The sequence below is a fragment of the Vanessa tameamea genome, chromosome 6 (assembly GCF_037043105.1).
Source record: "Vanessa tameamea isolate UH-Manoa-2023 chromosome 6, ilVanTame1 primary haplotype, whole genome shotgun sequence".
NCBI classification, from domain to species: domain Eukaryota; kingdom Metazoa; phylum Arthropoda; class Insecta; order Lepidoptera; family Nymphalidae; genus Vanessa; species Vanessa tameamea.
The window spans coordinates 9371210-9393797 of NC_087314.1; the positions used below are offsets into that span (position 1 = coordinate 9371210).

Genomic DNA, 22588 nt, shown 5'->3' on the forward strand with positions numbered 1-22588 from the left:
TCTTTATCTATCTGTCGGTCTGTCAAAACTCTTTTTATAGGAACCCGCGTAGATACCGAGGTTATCAAACACTTAAATCTTCAGACACTGAGCTATAATTTTTTTTTTAAGTCAATGCAATCAAATGATTTGTACCGCGCATTGCCATATCAAACTCACTCGCCAGACTTTATTAGTATTGTTCATTATGATAAAATATGCTTCATTCATTATGGTAAGGAGCCCTCAGAGCGCGAGTCCGACTCCTACTTGCTCGATTTTTTTCTCGGGCATAAATTAATAAGAGTAACTGCCTATCAGTTTCATATTTAGCTAAATTAAAACTGATAAATCTATATAGAAGTCGCGTTGTCCGTTCCTGTGGCGTATTTTTTTATTATTTTGATTATGTTTCGTACTTTGGTGTACATCTTTTTAAACATGATTATTTTTTTTAAATAGTTTATTAAATATTTTCTTGTAATGAAATTAAATGCAAACTTTCTATGGAATCGATTGTCCTCCTATCTTTTTTTGTTTTTTTTTTTCATTCTGTATCCATATTTTTCAAATACTTCTTTATTAGACACGAGCGACCCGCCCCGGCACGCGGCAGCATCGCACGGGTGCAATGCTCCACTCAATATATTACAGAACTACTACTAACAACGTTCACAGTTTTTCAGTCGTTAGACAAAACAAACCGCTATGCCCCTGCATTTTAAATCTGTAATATTCGAAAATATTCATTTAAATTACATGCTGTAAAGGGCCATATTGATCTATATTAAATGCACAATGTATTTAATGAAAAAAATTACTTAATTGGATCAGAATTAATACTGTATTGCTTAAAATCGCTTCGAAAATAAGCCATTAAATTAATTAAAAAATAGTCATTGTTGGTTATCCCTAAGATATAGACATATACCATCGCAAACTTTTTTAAAAATCTTTTTAAGGTGTACAATTCTGTAGTACATTATTTTAATCTATCTCGTAGGGTTGAGCCAGCATTTGCAATGTAAGCGCATAAGAAGTGTTTATTTACGATATCACTTTAGAAACCTCTAAAATTATCAGTGTTTCTCTACTATATTGTGCATATATACAAACCTTCCTCTTGAATCAATCGACTGGTAAGCTACTTTGTTTTATACTATGAAATGATTGAACGATACGATTAGATATGTACGTATATGATACATTCTGAATGAATGCAATGATAGCTTCCATGCAATGATCAAAAAATAACTGGAAACAGTTGAGGCATCAATTATCTCCTATGAAAACGTGCAACGACAGACTATTGTCGTTATTAATAAAATTGTATTTTATATATTATGTAAAATTATAAGTACTTTAAAGTAGACTTCAAAACTGATTAGTTTGCAATATATTATAAATGTGATATTTTTGTTTTTCATGTCAACCATTGTAAACCGCAACTTCTAAACTATTAAAAAATATAAAAGCTCTAGTAAAATGCGACACTATAATATTTTAACTAAGAACCTGTAAAAAGTAAAACCTATGTTTTGCTTATTAACTTTTCCAAAATCACTGATTTACTATAATCAATTACGTCTATAATTTTATGACAGGATGGTTGAAATAATAAAAATGAAAGATCAACACACGATTTAACTTTAAATAAATATAGTTACATTTTTAGTTGATTCAATTCTATTTTTTTTTCGAATAGTTTTTTATCAGTAAACATACGGTTTTAAAATTCCTGTAATCGATTTATACGTGTACTTCAAAATATTCATAAATATAATCTTTCTATATCCTTAAAAAGGACATTGGATCGCAGAAATCCTGAAAATTGTTAAAACAGGACAGGTTATTAAAAGCTTGTTTAAAATACAATTTTGAAATAAATTTATTACTTAAACTTAACTTTATACATAAAAATTCTACAACGATACATTATTGTCTATCAATTAAAACACTTTAATGGTGAGACAGAACGTATTGTGGCGCGTGATGCTGAACGTGAGCTGGCTGGGCGTGTGTTGATGGAGCGGAGTTTTCCACTTGAGCATTGAATCTGTAAATAAAAAACAGTACTAAAGAGGATATAGATATGCCGTCTTTCCTAGAAATATCGCTTGCAAACATTCTGTCTATATTTAAATTCAAATCATATATATCACGTATGAACCAACCAACACATTTTTATATTTCTTATCTCATGGGGTTGTTAGTACAGAGCAAAATATATACCCGTTATGTTTATCAGCGTTGTAGTGGACGGTGCGTACGGAACCATCGGGCTGTTGCAGACTGTAGGAGCCGGTCACGTGGTCACCATCACGAGCTTCGTGCTGAGACTTGATGTCACCAGTGTGATGGTCTTCTACGTTGTATTGGAACTCGTATTTAGGGTGCGACTGCAAAACATAATTTTATTAGAATTTTATAGAGTGATTATTAAATAAGTATTATAATGAGAATTTACACTGATACATATTATAAAATTATATGATACTTACGTAGTAATCCTGGTGTTCATGAGCGTCATTGTGTTGGCTGTGGTAGACGGGAGCTTGATGGTATGCGATAGGAGTAGCGTGGTGAACTACAGGAGCAGAGTGAACAATGGGGGCAGCGTGGTGAACGGAAACAGCGGGTTGATGGTATGCGACCGGAGCAGCGTGGACGGCGATGGGTTGGACGTGGTTGTAGCCATGTTGGTCGTGGGAGATATCGTGGCGGATGATTGATTGAGAAGAAGTTGCGTGACCATGACTTTGTTCATGATGCTGCGCGCTTGCTGCCATCAGCGAAGCTGTGAAGAAAAGTACCTACAAGAGAAAATATTATGTTAGTGATCTATTTAAAACGATTTACTTGATGATAATTAAAAAGAAATATTGATTTAACTCTTACTTACTTTGAATAGCATTTTATGTTTTTTGATCTGAGTTCCGGAGTCGAATGATATTAAGCCGAGATCACTCGTGCTTTTATATTCGTAATCTCATACTACGTGTGTTTATTATGGACATGTTACGTACGTTTGTTTGAGGTGACAACTTAAAACAAGTTTATACACTTCAAATTGTTCCACTTATATTTAAGCAAGTTTGACATCTTCGTTGATAACTATAAAAAAAAAATTATGCTTATAAAAAATACTTTTGTTCTGTTTCGAAGCTAAATCATACTGTAGTAGATAAGGCAGCGTAGCATACAAAGTACTATAAAAACCTACCTCCCGACTAAGAGACACGAAAGATTAAACCGATTGAATTCCTTCCAAAGGAATTTTAGCGTATTTGAATATTTTGAGATATCAGATCGAGATATTTAATTTTGTAAATCGTTTTAATGTTTTATAGAATATTTAGTATCGAGGCAGTAAGTTCACGGTATTATACTATACGGCAGGATACACGCAGGTACAACAGTTTGTCATCAATCAGCTGTTTCTCTCCACTGTTCCATTTCTATTTGTTAAACTATTACAGTAAGTAGGTACCACTCTAATTATAAAATCCTTCCACCAAGAGGCAATACTTCGTCAATTAATTAGTGAGCTGAATTCCCAAGGTTTGTGGCTTATTGGCGATGTAAGGAATGGTTAATGGTTCTTACAAGGCTAAAGTCTATGGGTGTTAGTGACAACTTACAATCAAGTGACCCCTATTACTATTCCGCCTACGAAAAATTATCTTATCATAAAAATAAGTGTATTGTATGATATATTTTTTTCATATAGTTATATTAAACACAAAATATTAAAAATTTAAGTTTCAATTGATTCATATTGATTACCAGGCTCACCCTACTACGAGTTCCAATACAACGTAGAAGAGCATCACACTGGTGAATAATATTATACCACGTATATGAATAATATTTTTGGAATAATTCATTTTGACTCTTGCTTAAGTAAGGGTAACAAATTAAAAATAAATGTCTAAAAAACTTTTACATTTCATTGAAATTCGGCTTTGGTGTTTGTAATTATTAGAATAACCTATATTTTTTCATTTTAAAAATTAAAATGGTAATCAAGAAAACTCAAAACACAGAAAGTATTATAAGTATCAATGAGGACAAACATACTATAACCTCCGGTGTAAGTTGGTGAGGAGTTAAGTACCCCGCTGATTTCAGATTATACTGCAGGATTAGGTTAGCAGTACCGTGTAACCAATTAAATCACAGAGTAAATCTTGAACCGTTTAAACCAATGAAAGTAATTCTCATCTCTTTAACAATTAGAAAAGAGCTGATAGTCATTAAACAGCTGAGCAGATTTTGTTTGATCATATCTAAGACTTTCGGTCAAGCTAACTATAAAAAAAAAACGAAATAAAATTCAGTTTATTAGTTCAGGAGCTATGGTAAGCCAAACTTATAACAGTCCTCGTTTAGCTTTGTTTTTTATCCTCTGTACCCCACGGAAACAATAATTAAACGCGGAGAAGCGCGATTCTTTGAGTATAAACTATAATCATCTTTCGTTTTTTGTCAATAATTTAATTGGCGTCTTTTACCAAAATAAATAGCCAGTAGGACATAATTTTAAGGATTTTTTTTTGTAAATCGAATTGTTGACAGTTTTAACAGTAAAAAAAAAGAATCTCTTAAAAAATTAGGTTCTGCTAAAAAGTTTATCGAATTTGAATACAGCATATAATATAATTAATAATCATACATAATATATTATTATGTTAGGTATTTAATTAGCAATATCCGTCTCTATTTTTGTTCGATTTCTACGTGACACCTTAGTCCACTTTCGAAAACGTTTAATATAATGATATTTATCTATTTAAACTTATGTAATTGCACAACATGTAAAAAACAGACATGATATAGAGTATTAAAAAAAACGGTGCGCAAAACCGATTTTCGCCTACAGCGATTTAAGAGACGACTATCTATACAAATAATTACGACTATTTATATAAATAAAATTGGAGTGACCGTTTGTAGCGTAAAATGACAAGCTTATACTAAATGTTTTACGATACTTATAACAAAAAAAAAATCTAAGACTTTGGTAGGATGTCACTAAAATACAAACAGATAATCCGAAATATCTGTCAATCTTTTTGTTCCGTCTAATTATGATTTTGACGGAATCCTCACATATTAAGTCTAGTTTTAATAACTAAATAAATCAACCATTTTTAGATTAAATTTTTTTTTTCTATCTATCAAATTGATTTTTTCGATTTATTTTTTTAAGTATTTTTAAATTATTTGTTACCTAATAATATTTTCATTTTTATAACAAGTACAAGTACAACAGGATGTGGCAGGCTAATAATATATTGTATTTGGTTTTAACAAATTTATTACTTAAATCTTAATTGTACACATAAAAATTATGCTACATTATTATTAGCTAAATATTGTCCTTAAATAATTTAATGGTGAGACAGAACGTATTGAGGCGCGTGATGATGAGCGTGAGCTGGTTGGGCGTGTGTTGATGGCGCGGAGTTTTCCACTTGAGCATTGAATCTGTAAATAACAATTAAAATTAAGAAAGCTTAGGACTTTTAAATATCGCTTTTACATACATAAAATACATACAATCTATCGGTTGTATCGGTCCTTATATATTTAAATTCTAATTCAAGTCACGTATTAATCAATTATGAAACAATTTTTTATCACGAATCATAAGAAAGTTATATAGCAATATTAGCATAAATTATATCAGCAAAAAATGTACCCGTTATGCTTATCGGCGTTGTAGTGGACGGTGCGTACGGAACCATCGGGCTGGTGCAGACTGTAGGAGCCGGTCACGTGGTCACCATCGCGGGCTTCGTGCTGAGACTTGATGTCACCAGTGTGATGGTCTTCTACGTTGTATTGGAACTCGTATTTAGGGTGCGACTGCAAAACATGATTTTATTAGAATTTTATATTTAGAATGATAATTAAATAATAACACTGAATACATATTATAAAATTATATGATTCTTACGTAGTAATCCTGATGTTCGTGAGCGTCATTGTGTTGACTGTGGTAGACGGGAGCTTGATGGTATGCAATAGGAGTAGCGTGGTGAACTACAGGAGCAGAGTGAACAATGGGGGCAGCGTGGTGAACGGAAACAGTGGGTTGATGGTATGCGACCGGAGCAGCGTGGACGGCGATGGGTTGGACGTGATTGTGGCCATGTTGGTTGTGGGAGATATCGTGGCGGATGATTGATTGAGAAGAAGTTGCGTGACCATGACTTTGTTCATGATGCTGCGCGCTTGCTGCCATCAGCGAAGCTGCGAGGAAAAGTACCTAAACGAAAAAAAGACAAAAAGTGATTAGTATATCATTTAAAATTAATTTATTACTTTACCATTAATAACAAAAATACGAGTATAATTACTGAATATAATTTATTTATTTCGAACTTACTTTAGACAGCATTTTGCGTATTTTGGTTTGAGTTCCGAATCGCAATGATATTAAATCGAGATCACTCGCGCTTTTATATTCATAATCGCTTACTACGTGCTTACTTCGGATATGTTACGTACGTTTGATGGAGGTGACAACTTAAAACCAGATAACAAATTGTTCTACTTATTAGGCAACTTACATTTTTAACCCTTCGAGCCTTTGATTTAATAGCGAAACAGATTGCTTCATAAATACGTAACGAGAGATATAAAATTATAAGCAATACACTGAAAAAACGCAGCATATGCATGCCGAGTGCGGCAAAATAGTACTGGGGTGTGCACATAATGTGGACCGCAGAGGTAGGTCATACCTCTGCGGTCTCTAACTCATAACCTCCTGTGAGTACAGAGTGTTCTCTGTTCTGGTCAGGAGTTTAGGGTGTTCCCTTAGCTTCATCGACGCTTATGGTGGAAGAAGGTGCGCTGGCGCTGACGTTTTCTACTCGGTTGTTTATGGTATAGCGGGTCAGCGGTGGCACTGTCCTCTCAGTGTCGCTCCGTGGCTAATTCTTGCAACATGACATTTTCGCTCAAAAGACCACGTCCTTCCAGTATCTCTCGCTACTAGACATGACGTTTATCACGCTCGGCAGCGAGAAGCCTTAGTAAATGGCGATGGTGCTCCCTTCGACACACTTTGAACGTGAGGCGTCGTATCCGAAGGCGCGTTATTATCGTGGCAGAAGTGTACATAACATAACATAATCAGCCTGTAAATTTCCCACTACTGGGCTAAGGCCTCCTCTCCCGTTTGAGGAGAAGGTATGGAGCATATTCCACCACGCTGCTCCAATGCGGGTTGGTGGAATACACATGTGGCAGAATTTCGTTGAAATTAGACACATGCAGGTTTCCTCACGATGTTTTCCTTCACCGCCGAGCACGAGATGAATTATAAACACAAATTAAGCACATGAAAATTCAGTGGTGCCTGCCTGGGTTTGAACCCGAAATCATCGGTTAAGATGCACGCGTTCTAACCACTGGGCCATCTCGGCAGAAGTGTAACAATTCCCATCTCGCTATACAGTCTAGGTATCTACCGAAGTAACCACTTCTGATAATCATCTGCATCAGCTTGGATGTAAAATATCCTCCCACCTGCGAATCATAGGCTACCTCCACCTTCACCTCTAATGACAATTCGTCCTCGCTTTCACCTGAGACCTATAGAACTTATAAATATAAATAAATAAATAAGTTATTTTTTATATTTTACGACAACTTTTACACATTCTAATTTTTTAAATTAAACTATATTTATTGCCAAATCAATTCTTAATAATCTAGTATAATTGAATAGCAGTTTTAACTGTTGATACCTTTTAATCTTTAGATGAATAATTCTCTTAATAATATTTCTTATTATGGAAATATCTACCTACCTCTCGGGAATTGTAATTGTCGTACTATGATGAGAACTTAAATAAAATGTGTAAGTACGTACTCCTTTCGTATTTTATGTGAAATGTTTCAACAATTTTCAACCGACATAGGATACTTTATTTTGATGGATGTAGGAAAGACGTCTTTAAATTAAATGTTCACGCAATAATCAGTAATAGCCAATTATAGTAATACAGTCGATGTCGCTTATATCTTTTTGTCATTTTAAGATCGCGACCCACAGTGCGATTCTGTAAGCCTATATTTAATATCTCACTTGTGAAATGTTGACCACTGACTTACGATGATACCATTGTGATATGTGTATTCTATAAATTTTGTAATTATTGTAGACAATATCGCAAATCAAATTGTGACATTTCATGTTTGGGTTTTGCGGTGAGTTTCAAATTTCTTCTTACATAATACCCTTACTAAGGTGAATTTGTTCTTACAAAAAAACAGTACTGAACGAAAAATAAGTATAAAATAAATATTTCCATCCACACGTATATCTTATACTCGGTATTTATTACCTGAAATATAATAGTAGATTCATATCATGTTTATGAGTACCAAGCGGATTATTTATAAGGATTATTTTTATAGATTTTTTTAAAATCTATTAATGTAAATAGTCTTAAGTAAATAAAAAAATATTTAAATTGAGAACTTAAATAAGTATTTATTTACGAATCAAAATAAAAATAGCTACCGTACAAATTATGATGAAATGGTGGCAAGAACTCAATAGCACCTTTACGTTGAATTGAAATTCCGATTTTACGGGCTAAAAATTAACCAGCAACTGTCACCCGTGGAGGAAATAGGACAGGGTATTCTGTGTAAGGAATATATTTGTACTATTATTTCGAGTACCCACTTCAAACGTAAATTTTGAATTATTTTAAACAAAGATTTATAACACGGATACGAATAACATTATGTGAAAGTTACTATAAAGGAGTGGAAATAAGATAAAGGAGAATGGCAAATTAATCAATTACTTTACTAAAAGCATTAAAGTTTTTATTATCCATACTAGTTTACGTTCACGAATTCGTCCGCAATGTATTGCGGAGTTAAGTACCTTATATCCTTCTCTGTATCGCTGTAAGTATGAAAAATTCAATTATAATAATCGATTGAGTAATCAAGGTGTAAAAGCAACACAAAATAAACGGACTTTCGCATTTATGAGAATAAAACTCATTATCAGCACGTGTCAGATAATTATAATTTATTAAGCAAACTGGCAATTCATCGAACTGTTGTTCTTCATCTTTTGTTTTGTAATTTTCAATGAAATTATATTTCAATGCTTTTAATTTAAAAATATAATAAACATAAAAAATACCAATATGACTTTCGATAGTACGCGGTTTGATATTGGACCTAGTTATTTGTTCTAAGTGTGTCTTCATCGTTTTCCAAACCTTTTCACGTGCATCTTTATTGGATTTTTTTATGTTATAGATATTTTTAAAGCGCCTGTAGCCTTAAAAATGTGACTTAGTACCTTCAAGAGGGCTATAAGTCAACTGTGTATCAATGAACAAGTTTTAATAATGAAATTATGCATATTTTAAGTTGACAGGCAAATATACAAAATAAATATATTTTAAGTTTTCTGAATAACAACTAAATTTTAACCGATTGATTTTGATACGTTGATCGGGTATTAGGTTTGGAATTATTCACATAGAAGTTCTTTTCTTAATGTTTTTATTGCTTAGTATACATAACTAAAATGCTATAATACATTATTAGGTAAATATTGTTCTGAAATAATTTAATGGTGAGATAGAACGTATTGTGGCGCGTGATGCTGAACGTGAGCTGGCTGGGCGTGTGTAGACGGAGCGGAGTTTTCTACTTGAGCATTGAATCTGTAATAAGTAAATACAATTAAAGATAAATAAATTGTAAAATAAATCCAAGGCTTATAGGCCTGCTTGTCAAGTTTTAATAAAATCTATGAACATAATAAAACATAAGAAAAATCATAAGTTGAATTATATTTAAATAAAAATTAAAATAATAAAGTCATATCTTATCTCATTCATCATTAAATCAGCTGGTAAAAAGTAAAAAAAATGTACCCATTATGCTTATCAGCGTTGTAGTGGACGGTGCGTACGGAACCATCGGGCTGGTGCAGACTGTAGGAGCCGGTCACGTGGTCACCATCACGAGTTTCGTGCTGAGACTTGATGTCACCAGTGTGATGGTCTTCTACGTTGTATTGGAACTCGTATTTAGGGTGCGACTGCAAAACATAATTTTATTAGAATTTTATATTTTGTATGATAATTAAATAATAACACTGAATACATATTATAAAATTATATGATTCTTACGTAGTAATCCTGGTGTTCGTGAGCGTCATTGTGTTGGCTGTGGTAGACGGGAGCTTGATGGTATGCAATAGGAGTAGCGTGGTGAACTACAGGAGCAGAGTGAACAATGGGGGCAGCGTGGTGAACGGAAACAGCGGGTTGATGGTATGCGACCGGAGCAGCGTGGACGGCGATGGGTTGGACGTGGTTGTAGCCATGTTGGTCGTGGGAGATATCGTGGCGGATGATTGATTGAGAAGAAATTGCGTGACCATGACTTTGTTCATGATGCTGCGCGCTTGCTGCCATCAGCGAAGCTGTGAAGAAAAGTACCTACAAGAGAAAATATTATGTTAGTGATCTATTTAAAACGATTTACTTGATGATAATTAAAAAGAAATATTGATTTAACTCTTACTTACTTTGAATAACATTTTGTGTTTTTTGTTTTGAGTTCGGGATTCGAATGATATTAAATCGTGATCACTCGTGCTTTTATATTCATAATCTCTGACTACGTGTTTATTATGGACATGTTACGTACGTTTGATTGAGGTGACAACTTAAAACAAGTTTACACATTCCAAATTGTTTTACTTATTAAGCAATTTAAATTCCTTAATCTTTTTTATCTGCTTAATAAATTGATTAAATGGCTGACTGATATTCAAGGAATACCCTAAGCCGGTGAGTCTAGTGGCATGAAATTTGGCCCAGGAATTCTTCATGGAATTTAGACGTAGTGGGACGTACCCCTAAGAGGGTCGAATGGCATTTATATGGGTTTGTTTGAAATAGATTAAATTAAAAACATATTATATCAAGGAAAACATGTAAAACTCCAATCAAGGTTCCTGCTCGGATATCGAAATGTGTTAGTAAAAGATTAAAGAGCTGCGACAATATATTAATACACTGGGTTAAGTTTTGTGCGTAGTCGCTACGACGGAATTTCAGAATTATATATTACTATTACTGTCATTAAAAAAGTTTTCCTATTTCGGCACACATCATTTAGCGGTATTTTTGCAAAACGTAATAAAAATGAATTAAAGTATTGTATCGCTACTTTTAAGTTCGTATAAAATTTATTTCAACCTTAAACAAGTAGATATATTGATGATAATTATAAAATATAAAATAGGTACACTGACGGACACATAAGCTGCATCAATGTTCGAAACACCTTTGAAATAGACATTTTAACCATGTGTTCATAAGTAATTATACTTTTTTAAATTGAAATCTATAGTTTGATGATATCTTTATATACGTTTTGCTTATAACTTAAAGAATTTGCAGGTGGCCAAATACTTTTGAGCGGTAGTGTATATTTACGTTAAGTGTATGTTTGTATACTGGATTACCATAACTTATTTCTTAAAAAAAATTGATAATTGTACCAAAAATTGGTTATGGTTTTTTTATTGAATTATTATTTTTTATAATAAAAAAAGTTGAAGTACGATTTTTTTTTTAATATGCTGAATTTTCTTTACGTGTCTTTATTTCAGATTCTATTCGGTGCCGCATATATCTGATTAGGTTTATTAAACGATCTTGCGAAATATTGTTCCAATTTTGTGTTGTTTTTGTTTTGAATTCCGATAATAGACTAAAGACTTTTTTGATAACATATCCAATAAAATAACATTTCACTTAAAATCAACTACTCGTACATTACATGCAATAGGTTTCTAAATGAGTTTTTGATTTTTCATTCGAAACAGTCTTTGTAATAGATATCATAAAAGCATTTAAAACTCTAAATATTAAAAAAAAACTAACGACGTGTGGGGTATTTTGGTAAAAGTTATTAATAACGTCATATATGATATTGCTCGTATATAGCAGTAATTTTTTTACTGTAGTACTGTAATTTTACCAAGAAGTTGGACACGTGTTAACTTCCTAACTTGTTAAAATTTAGTACTCTTCTACCAATCATTAAGACTGGAAACAGAAGCGATCTCAGTAATTACAGGCCTATTTCTATACTCCGATCTTTAAATAAATATTTGAAAAAAATATATTTAAATCGACTTCTAGTCCAATTCGGTACAAATACTATTTTTCGTAGCGAGAAATTCGGTTTTGCAAGAGATGGGCACAAATGCACAAAGAATTTCTCAAACATATTTACGATATATAGAAAAAATCATTGAATGATATTGAAGTATTCTGTGATTTGTCTAAATCATTTGATTGTGAAACTCAATTACTATCAATTGCTTCAAACTTAAGACAAAGAGTCCACCGAGTTTTAATTAATGGGTAAAGTCTTCTGGATGCCTATATTGGGTGTTCCACAAGGAACAATTTTGGGTCTTTTTCTATTTCTAGTATATACAAATGATGCCTTTTTATTAAAAGTACTTGTGATATAGTGTTGTTTCCTGACCATCTTTCATTGATTTTTAAGTTCGACAGAAAAAACTAACGATGACGATGTGAATAGTGCATTATCACACATGCACGATGTTTAACAATATGTAGTTTCTGCCTATCAAATGATAGAAAGCAAAATATATTATATCTCATTAAACGGTGGATGTCTTGATGTAGCCAACAAAACGGTGTTTTTAGGTATACTATGTCTGAAAAAGTACTTCAAAATGTTGATTTTCCAAATAAAAAGCCATTTTAGCAAAATAAACACGCTTTCTTGCCATGAAATTAAATTAAATTTTAAACCTTTTTTAATCCCGCAATAACGCTGTCAGTTCATTTGAAGACGTCAGATTGTTAAAAACAATAGGCTTGTATGTACTACGGGTACTCATTCAACGTAAACAGCTATTAATATTTGATGTATTTTGGGAAAACAGCGAATTACAATCATTATCGTTGGAGTTTAATGTACAAATACTCATGAAATCTCAATGAAAACTCCAGAAAAGTTGTTTATCAAAGTGCCAGATGATATTGAAATGACAGTTTTTGCCTATCTGACGCCACACCAGGGCGGCTCGTGTTTTAGGTCACGTGATGTACAAACTAAAAATTACATATATAAATTAATAATGCGCTTTTATAATTCATCAAAATATTTAAGTATATTTCTACGTATATAATCGGTCCCACATATATCTGATTATGTTTATTAAATGATCTTGGGAAATATTGTTCCATTCTTCAGTTATATTTTAATTTTTATGAAATTTTATAATTTATTTTTCACTACCGAAAATACCCTATTGCTGTTTACGATTTATGACGTATTAAAAAAAAATTACTCAAACCAATTTTCGGTGGAATTATGCATGGTAATGTACATCATACATTTTTTTTACTCTTATTTTAGAAGTTACAGGGGGGGGGGACGTTTTACCACTTTGGAAGTGTCTCTAGGAAATCGTGGTCGAATTTCGAGTTTCAGGAAGATTTACGTAATATCTAAAAATAATTCAAATTTTCCAACGCAATGCTTCATAGCGTCAATATGAGAAAGTTATAAGGACTATAATAAGTAAGGTGTTTTAATTGAAAAGACAATTTTACTTTAATATTTTATTTGCAAATATATAATAATATTAATTAAGGAATATTCTTATATCTATCAAATTTAAACGATTTAGTGATGAGATAGGATGTGTTCAGGAGCGTGGTGAATCGGCTGGGCGTGTGTTGATGGGGCGGAGTAGTCAACTTGTGCGTTGAATCTGAAAGCACATAAAATCTACTTAAAACTTTTACATTAGGCCTTCAGTATTGGAAAAACATAGTTTTATTTCCTATTGTAAAAGTAATGTAAGTATTGTTCGGATCTTGACTGAAAGATAAAGATATAGTATGAACTCGTAAACATGATCCTGTTTAAATATTAAATAATGTATTCCGAACAAATTTATTTACTTGGTATAGAAAATAAATATAATTTACCCGCTATGCTTATCAGCGTTGTAGTGGACGGTGCGAACGGAACCATCGGGCTGGTGCAGACTGTAGGAGCCGGTCACGTGATCACCATCACGAGCTTCGTGTTGCGATTTGATGTCACCAGTGTGGTGGTCTTCTACGTTGTATTGGAACTCGTATTTGGGATGCGCCTGTTAAAATCGAATTATTAGTAGAATTTATTGAACGAGTTTCTAATATTCTGAGATAAAACATATACTAACGTAGTAATCCTGGTGTTCATGAGCCTCATTGTGTTGGCTGTGGTATACGGGAGCTTGATGGTATGCGATAGGAGCAGCGTGATGAACTACGGGAGCAGAGTGAACAATGGGGGCAGCGTGGTGAACGGAAACAGCGGGTTGATGGTATGCGACTGGAGCAACGTGGAGGGCGATGGGTTGGTGGCTGTAGCCATGTTGGTTGTGCGAGATATCATGACGGATGATTGATTGAGAAGAAGTTGCATGACCATGACTTTGTTCATGATGCTGCGCGCTAACTGCCATCAGCGAAGCGGCAAAAATTACAACCTGATTAAAACATAAACATTTACATTGTAATAATAAAAATAAAAAATAAAAACATTTTCTTTTAATTTATCTTTTAATTTAACTCACCTTAAAATTCATTTTGTACTTTTAGATGAGAAGCTCAAATTTGAATGACATTCATTTGAAATTACTCTTGCCTTTTATATTCTGAACGATTTGATGTGTTTAAATATAGAACTACTTTCGTAGTCACCTTACTATGTGTTGTAACTTAAAACGAGTTTATGGTTTTCCGATTGTTAGTATTCAAATATTTTTTTACGCAACTTCATCGTAATTAATTAACGAAAGCTTATCAATACAATTAACAAAGAAATATTATACAAAATATTCATAACTCTATAATATTTATGGATTAATCTGTATTTCATACAAAATTATGAAACGTTTACATGAAATTAGAGACGAGTATTTAAGATATTTGCTAATTTAATTACCTTTTATTCACGATTTCATTGTTTAAATGAAAAGCGCTATCACCAGGTAAAGTATTTAATTAATTTAAGTAGTGTGGTGCCGCCCACTAATCATAATTATTTTTCACCACCAAGTAGGAATACTTATAGTTGTGTTCCGGCTTTTAAGGATGAGTAAGCCTTGTAATTACAGGTACAAGTCTCTTGTGCCTAATTACAAGGGACATTATAACTTATTTCCTAAGATAGGTGGCGGATTCACGATTGACGAAAAATGGTTAAGCTTTATTATTGCATCAATATCTATGTGGCCAGATTAAATGAGGTGATACAGATATTGGCTGTCAGCTAATCCGAATGGACGTAGCCAGTCCAGAGTCACTTACGTATAGCTAACAATATATATTTTACAAGATACACATTATTAGAAAGATATTAAAAGTGTTGATGCATATCAATCCTAAGAGTAAATGGTATCTTAATACCTTTTACTGAAGTATAATGAAGGTGAAGGTATAATTCGGAACAACAATTATTTTTCAAAAACATAATAATCATGACTATTGTAAATTAAACGTTTCAATGTTGTTTGTCTATCCCTATAAAAATGTATTTTTTAATGAAAATATTTTTTTTATTTGGGGGATACAATTAATATCTACTTACAAATTTGGAGATTTTTTTTATTGCTTAACTGAAAAAAAGTACGAATAGTAGAATAATAAAGAAGTACCATTATACATTGCATATTTCGGGGTAGGTTTTAGTATAAAATATTGTTATACATATACTAGCCCCGGCTTCGCACAGGTGGCACTTTCTACTTTTGAAAATTAATTTAGAATTGGATCATTCATTTCAGAGATTACCTCCTACATATAAACAAACAAATTTGGCCTTTATATAATATTCATATAGAAATAGGTAGGCCTCGCAGTTTCCCCCGTATTAAATTTAAGCTATATTGACGTGATACTCTTTTATTTCGTCTTTTTGTATATTATAAAGGAGACAGGTAAATGGTATAAAATCTAATTTTAGCTGAGGAAATCATTTGTTTACATTTTCGTATTCGTATGTAATACAGACTTATCGATTATATTTAATTTGTAAATAATTTAACGAATCAGTAAAATGTTTGTTTAAAAAATACATTGACAAAAAGACAGATTATTGGTTTTTTATTATTTTGGACAGATTGGTAATTCGACGTATTCCCATTAGGAGGTGATAGGAGTGAATATTTGCAATAATTTTAGCCCCCATATGCATGATGCAAAAGGGAACCATTTTTGAGTTATCACGTTTTTTAGATTTTTTCAAAATAAGTCAAAATTGCAACTTCTAAAATTTATTTAAAAAAAAATTTCGATTAAAATCTACTTTTTTCTTCTGATTTATAAAAACGATTAAACAATGGATATTTTTCAATATTTTAACAATAATTATCGGTCCAAATTTAAAAATGCGTGACGGAAAACGATATTATTTCAATATTTTTTTATTTTCTTCCATCAAATATGCCTGAAAAACAAAAAAAAATCATTATGAAACTTGTTCTGCAGATTATTTTAAAAACATAATCGTTTACTTAGCTTTCCGAAAATGTATAAAAACTAGGAATTTATTTCAAAGCAACCGAAATAAAATGATCAAAAAGGACGCTGGTGGAAATTCGTATTCGAACATGACTGAATTCGTACTAAAGGTCGCTCTTTAAAATTCCCACAAAATTGATTTAAAATAATAACCAATGTAAAAAATCTTATTTATTTACTTAACTTACTTACTTAATACAAATTTAAAATAAAATTTAGATACATAAACAGTTAATTCAGCCTAGTTCTTGCTCGAAGTGACTTCCCCTATTGCGAACGCAAAGTCGCATTCTTTTTCTAAGTTGTGACCTAACTACCGAACTAGTCAAATTATTCCGCATTGTATTTGAAGCGTTCATAATTCTTATTTTGATTTCTTCCGCGGATGACACAGGCGAGACGTCATAAACTAGGGATTTAATGTGACCCCAAATATAGAAATCAACCGGCGTTAATTCCGGACTCCTCGCGGGCCACGTGATGGGTCCCTTTCGGCCTACCCAACGATTAGGAAAATGGATATCAAGCAAGATGATACTTTATTATGATGAATATTTTATATCTGTATTTTAGATCTGTAATAATTATATGATGATAGATTATCTTAAGCCTAAAACGTATTAGCTGTAGTAGTATAGTATAGTAGCTTTGTTTTGACGGATCATAATAATTGTAACAGTTTTACTTGTTTGTTAGTTATCTCGAACGATCAAAATTGATTAAAATCGTCGTAAACACTATATCATTCGAATGAATACTGTTGATTCTAAATAGTGCAAGGATTTAAGGGCCGCCTAGCTATGTAAAAAGTCCGTGGACCGATCCTGACTCTTTGGAATATTGACGTCCCAACTCCTAACACAAGATTTAAGCTTAAATAGTGGTAAGTAGGAGTATTAGTATTTTTTTGCATTGTTGCTATTCTTTTTATTTTTAAAAAAGTAATTTTATGTAATTTAAAATCAGTTATGTCTTCTAAAGTCTACAAGTTAATCAGACGGGCTTGCACAATGCTCTACCACCAAGTACATTTTATTAATCCTTTTTTTTTATATTTATTAAAATATATTATTGAATATAGATTAAAATTGTCATTCGAATAATACTTCAAATTCTATAGTAATTTTCAAGGTATTGGTGATATCTTGTAATTTTTTGACTCAGTTAAAACTATCCAAATTTGAATCTATGTTATCGGAAAATTTTGATTTGTATTACATATTAAATTAAGGCAAATCGCTTTCTAGTAATAAATAAAGTTAAAAATAATTGGAATTAATGCAATCCTTCTATTCTATCTATCTTTGATTACCACTGGCTGACTGGTATGAGAATTTTATGACGATTTTAGTTTTAGGTTTAGTTGTAGATTTTATTTTTTTGTGGATTCGATATTCGAGATCGATATAACTTTGTACATGTAGTAAAATAATTCACATCAGTTACTTTTCAAAGACGTTCGAGAAGACGAGTAACTGCTGTGGAAACGATAAAAAAATATTCATATATTCTTTAATAAAGATTTTTTATCGTTTTAGTAAATATCTGTACATTTAATAAGAATATAAATAAAAAATTAAATAAAATTTTAATTTTTTTTATTAAGTAAGGTAATAGTATACATCGAGTTTCCTAATGGCTATTAATGGCTTAGTGATGAGAGAGGATGTGTTCAGCAGCGTGGTGAATCGGCTGGGCGTGTGTTGATGGAGCAGAGTAGTCAACTTGTGCGTTAAATCTGAAAACATTTTTCAACCTAATTAAAACTTTCCCCGTGGTCATATTCGATGTTCGTAAATAGTTTGTAAGTAGCGCGTGTCAGTGTTGATACAACACTTTCTCATTCCTTACTTTGTTTTTCATAGCTGTCATTTGAATGTATGAACCTTTACATAGTAATCTACTAACTGGAGCATTTCTTACCCGCTGTGCTTATCGGCGTTGTAGTGGACGGTGCGTACGGAACCATCGGGCTGGTGCAGACTGTAGGAGCCGGTCACGTGGTCACCATCACGGGCTTCATGTTGAGACTTGATGTCACCAGTGTGATGGTCTTCTACGTTGTATTGGAACTCGTATTTAGGATGAGACTGTAAATACATGAAGTAAATATTAAACTTAAAGATTTAAAGTTCATATTTGGATATTTTTTAAAGCTGGTTTTTATAAAGGTAAATAAATTCCGCATTTTTTAAATGACTCAACTTACGTAGTAGTCCTGGTGTTCATGACCTTCATTGTGTTGGCTGTGGTAGACTGGAGTTTGATGGTGCGCAATGGGAGCAGCATGGTGTACTATTGGAGCAGCGTGGACGATAGGAGCGGCGTGTTGGATGTAAGCAGCTGGTTGGTGGTGATATACAGGAGCACTGTGGACGGCAATTGGTTGTACGTGGTTGTAGCCCTGGTCGTGAGAGACGTCGTGTCGGATGATGGATTGAGAAGATGTCGCATGGCCATGGCTTTGACCGTGATGCTGCGCGCTTACTGCCATCAGCGAAGCGGCAAAAATGACAACCTAGTGAAATAAATACAATTACTAGGAGACTCTTATAAAATATAAAGAAAAAATAGTTTATATATTTTTTTAATTTGGGACTTAAAGTAATTAATTAATTATTTAAACTCACCTTAAAATTCATTTTGTATTTTGTGATGTGTAGCTCAAATGAGAATGATATGAAATCCAAATTACTCTTGCCTTTTATATTCTTGATGATTTAATAAGTTTCAATGAACGGCTTACGTAGGAACTTGATTACAATTTGTAACTGCAAACGAGTTTATGATTTTTGGATACTTCATAGTTTAATTTGTACGCAAGAAAATGAATGACATTATATGATTACAGAATTTAAAAAAATATGTGCCAATTCAATGATGGTATGCTCGTTCCCCTAAAATATTAGCGCTATCTTGTGTAAGTGGAAATTTGGTGATGTGCTTTATTTTTATAGTCCATTGTATAAACTTAGCTTACACCGGCCTGGCGACCAGTGTTTCTAATTAATAGAAAAAGAAAAAAACATTTTATCGTCAGTAGCGCTTGATTTCATTTACAATAAGTTATAGTATAAAAAATTAAAGTACATTGATTTATCAAATGCTCTTTTATTCCAAGTGTGAGTCACTTGGGATAAAAGAACAGTTGATACGCATTTAACACGTTGTGTCAAATAACTGTAACCTAATTTAAAAAATATATCCATTTAAATAAAACTTTTTTTATACAACAAAATGAAGCTAACTATGTATATAACTTAGTACTTTTTAGAATTGATATTCTTTAATAAGGTATGTTAGCTAGTATTAATATACAATAAAAAAAAAACTTGTAACTTTTATCCCTCAAGCCCTTAAACTAGGGGATAGAAGTTAGTATGAGACTTCCAAAATTTTGACACTAGAGGTCTAAAAATTAAAATAAGGTATCTTTGTTAAAAAAATATGTAACCATTTATAATCATGAAACAAAAACGATATATACATACATTATATCGTTTCGTTACTACACGAATTATTGTATAATAGAAAATCACTAAACAGTGAATAAAATTTTCACGTTACGCCCCTGGGGATGTAGCAACATAGCCAAGCCACATATATTAACTTAGGTAGAGAGTGTGTAAAGTTAGGTCTTGTAGAGGTAAACGCACTAAGCGAAGAGTTAGAAGCTTGGCTCTAGAAGAGATCTGTTAACTTTTGTCAGTGCGAATTGTATGGTCTCGTCTTGGCAACATTTTACGAACATTTTTTGGTGGGATAAACTATTAACGTGAGACGCTTTAATTTCGTGTTCTTTTATATATTAAAGGATACAGGTAAATGGCATAAAATCTAATTTAAGCTGAGTCAGTAATTTGCTTACATTTTCGTATTGTAATACAGGCTTTACATTCTGAGAAACGCATTAACAATAACTAAAATAAATCCCGTTGCCTTTTTTTTAATAAAGATTTATCAAAGATTATTTTAGCACTATACTTAATGCGACATAAAATATTTGTTAATTGGCTATCAAAACATTTTAATACATTTCTCTTTTGTTTTGAAACGATGTCATTGTCGTCGCTGAAATTAATTAATTCATTATTATTGAACAAAAACTGCGTCCAAATAATTTTGGAATGTTGCTCATACTAACTGAATATACATATTATATGAATACTACATGTATGTGTATTGTCATGTACGGCACGTAATTTGAAATGATAATCAATCAATTTAAAAATATATAAAAAGTGAAAATTTATTTTTGCTTTACTAACACTTTAGAATATTACTAAATGATGTTACCAAAGCAAGGCAAGGCAAATTGAAACATTTAAATAGCAATATATTTTATTTTGTGAATTTATTTTGAACAAATTCCGGTACGATTTTTGTTTTAAATAATATTATGTAAGCAATATTAAAACACAATCAATATCGAGCGAAGAAATTGATCCACCTGTACGTATCCTATGTTTATGTAATAAAAAAATATGTTAGTCGAACAAAAAAGACAATTCCACAGATGAAAAATTTCCTTCTTTTTTGTTTTTATCCTATGTTTATTATAACAAAACTATTACTAAATTACGAAATATTTATAAATATATCACTAAGTTTTACTTGATTTGTTATAGTTGTAGCATGTTCATTATTCTCTGTTAAACGCTCGTGCGCAATTTTTTGTTTGATACACGCTTATCAGTTAAAATAACTTGTGTTAAATATTCCCTTTTTAGAATACATAATAGCTTAGGCATAAAAGCTATTGCTTGATAGCTCACTTTGTGTTTTACGGATCATAATAAGTACAATATTTTTACTCCGAGGTAAGGCTTTGTGCCCAATAATTCTGTGTATTGTTGTTTGGCGGTAGAATATGGTGATGTGTTGCACAAAGTTCTACCACCAAGTAAATTATTACTACCGATTCAGATGAATATGTTAGCTATCTCGTACTATGAAATTATATTCAAATTGTCTTTAACATTATATTTTTCAAATAAATTCAATTTTAGGACCTCTCCTGTTCTTAATATAAATAAATGATTTACCTTATTTTGAAAATAAGACTTGCGACATTGTACTGTTTGCAGATGATACATCCCTTATTTTTAAACTCAACAGAAAAATAAACAACTATGACGTTGTAAGCAGTGCTCTGTCGCGGGTTCTTGGTTGGTTTGACATAAATAATTTGGTACTAAATGCCAAAAAGACTAAAGGTATTTTGTTTTCTCTGCCAAATGTCAAATCAAATTCATCTGCCGTCATTTTGAATAATGAAAGGCTTGAGTTTGTTGAGTCGACGGCCTTTCTAGGGATAACCCTAGACTCCAAACTTCAGTGGGGCACCCATTTGTATGCCCTAGGAGGGAAACTAAGTAGTGCCATTTATGCAATAAAAACAATAAGAAAACTCACGGACATAAGTACTGCTAGACTAAATAACTAACTGTAAAATTATGATCTTAAATCCATCGATTTTTTGTATCTGTGTTTAACAAAGAAATTAGATTAAAATATTTTAATCTTATTTTGTACTATTTGTATTTTCGTTTTCTACTTTAAAACTTTGGAATGCGATCTTTGAGGAACATAAGATCGATGAGGATCGATAAGATCTGTCTTTTATTGCCACTGGCTGGCAGCGATAAGAAGTTTATCTACTATTTTAAGTCCTCGTATACGGATTTGATCAAGCTTGAGAAGTATAATTGACTGAAAATTTATCACAGGCTTTAGTGCAATTGATAGTTATGGCATACTACTTCGATATCGTTATAGCTTAACGCATGTAGTAAAATAATTCACATGATTTATTTTCCAAAGACTTGTGACAAGATTAGTGACTGTTGAGGAAATCAGAAAATTTTATTGAATTTGTGAACATTTGATAAGAATATTAATAAAAAAGGTAATAATATTTTAAGTTTATTTTATAAAATAAGCTAATAGTATACATCGAGTTTCCTAATGGCTATTAA

General features: G+C 32.0%; 4 protein-coding genes and 1 long non-coding RNA gene across 6 annotated transcripts in view; 1 reads left to right on the plus strand and 4 right to left on the minus strand.

Annotated features, from left to right (window-relative positions):
* The window catches only part of LOC135193335 (uncharacterized), a 375120-nt gene that overhangs the window by 200042 nt on the left and 152490 nt on the right, over nucleotides 1-22588 (plus strand). The window lies entirely within an intron of this gene.
* Nucleotides 1927-2913, minus strand: LOC135193327 (cuticle protein 19-like). The gene is made up of 4 exons (XM_064215187.1): nucleotides 2882-2913; nucleotides 2481-2792; nucleotides 2212-2378; nucleotides 1927-2035 (listed from the first exon to the last, which is right to left on the minus strand). Exons 1-4 carry the CDS (start codon nucleotides 2891-2893, stop codon nucleotides 1939-1941), a joined length of 588 nt encoding a protein of 195 aa, XP_064071257.1. The 5' UTR covers nucleotides 2894-2913; the 3' UTR covers nucleotides 1927-1938.
* On the minus strand, nucleotides 5373-6247 carry LOC135193330 (cuticle protein 8-like). Its single transcript, XM_064215191.1, has 3 exons — nucleotides 5942-6247; nucleotides 5684-5850; nucleotides 5373-5469 (listed from the first exon to the last, which is right to left on the minus strand). Exons 1-3 carry the CDS (start codon nucleotides 6227-6229, stop codon nucleotides 5373-5375), a joined length of 552 nt encoding a protein of 183 aa, XP_064071261.1. The 5' UTR covers nucleotides 6230-6247.
* LOC135193313 (cuticle protein 19-like) lies at nucleotides 9541-10579 on the minus strand. Its single transcript, XM_064215138.1, has 4 exons — nucleotides 10568-10579; nucleotides 10167-10478; nucleotides 9909-10075; nucleotides 9541-9695 (listed from the first exon to the last, which is right to left on the minus strand). Exons 1-4 carry the CDS (start codon nucleotides 10577-10579, stop codon nucleotides 9599-9601), a joined length of 588 nt encoding a protein of 195 aa, XP_064071208.1. The 3' UTR covers nucleotides 9541-9598.
* On the minus strand, nucleotides 13695-19399 carry LOC135193328 (cuticle protein 8-like). 2 transcript variants are annotated; one of them, XM_064215189.1, is made up of 4 exons: nucleotides 19241-19399; nucleotides 18820-19128; nucleotides 14028-14194; nucleotides 13695-13807 (listed from the first exon to the last, which is right to left on the minus strand). In XM_064215189.1, exons 1-4 carry the CDS (start codon nucleotides 19250-19252, stop codon nucleotides 13720-13722), a joined length of 576 nt encoding a protein of 191 aa, XP_064071259.1. In that variant the 5' UTR covers nucleotides 19253-19399; the 3' UTR covers nucleotides 13695-13719. The 2 variants fall into 2 exon arrangements, with proteins under 2 accessions (XP_064071259.1, XP_064071258.1); XM_064215188.1 differs by lacking the exons at nucleotides 13695-13807; nucleotides 14028-14194 and adding exons at nucleotides 18216-18348; nucleotides 18534-18700 and having other exon boundaries at nucleotides 19241-19331.

Excerpts from the sequence above, each read along its gene's own strand:
- LOC135193327 (XM_064215187.1), bottom strand. Across the intron at positions 2,379-2,480 it reads ATGAACACCAGGATTACTAC|TCGCACCCTAAATACGAGTT; the intron begins GTAAGTATCATA and ends TATGTTTTGCAG. Across the intron at positions 2,036-2,211 it reads AACGCTGATAAACATAACGG|ATTCAATGCTCAAGTGGAAA; the intron begins GTATATATTTTG and ends TTTTATTTACAG.
- LOC135193330 (XM_064215191.1), bottom strand. The coding sequence starts at position 6,229 with ATGGCAGCAAGCGCGCAGCATCATGAACAAAGTCATGGTCACGCAACT. Across the intron at positions 5,851-5,941 it reads ACGAACATCAGGATTACTAC|TCGCACCCTAAATACGAGTT; the intron begins GTAAGAATCATA and ends CATGTTTTGCAG. Across the intron at positions 5,470-5,683 it reads AACGCCGATAAGCATAACGG|ATTCAATGCTCAAGTGGAAA; the intron begins GTACATTTTTTG and ends TGTTATTTACAG.
- LOC135193313 (XM_064215138.1), bottom strand. Across the intron at positions 10,076-10,166 it reads ACGAACACCAGGATTACTAC|TCGCACCCTAAATACGAGTT; the intron begins GTAAGAATCATA and ends TATGTTTTGCAG. Across the intron at positions 9,696-9,908 it reads AACGCTGATAAGCATAATGG|ATTCAATGCTCAAGTAGAAA; the intron begins GTACATTTTTTT and ends TACTTATTACAG.
- LOC135193328 (XM_064215189.1), bottom strand. Across the intron at positions 14,195-18,819 it reads ATGAACACCAGGACTACTAC|GCGCATCCCAAATACGAGTT; the intron begins GTAAGTTGAGTC and ends CGATTTTAACAG. Across the intron at positions 13,808-14,027 it reads AACGCTGATAAGCATAGCGG|ATTCAACGCACAAGTTGACT; the intron begins GTAAATTATATT and ends ATGTGCTTTCAG.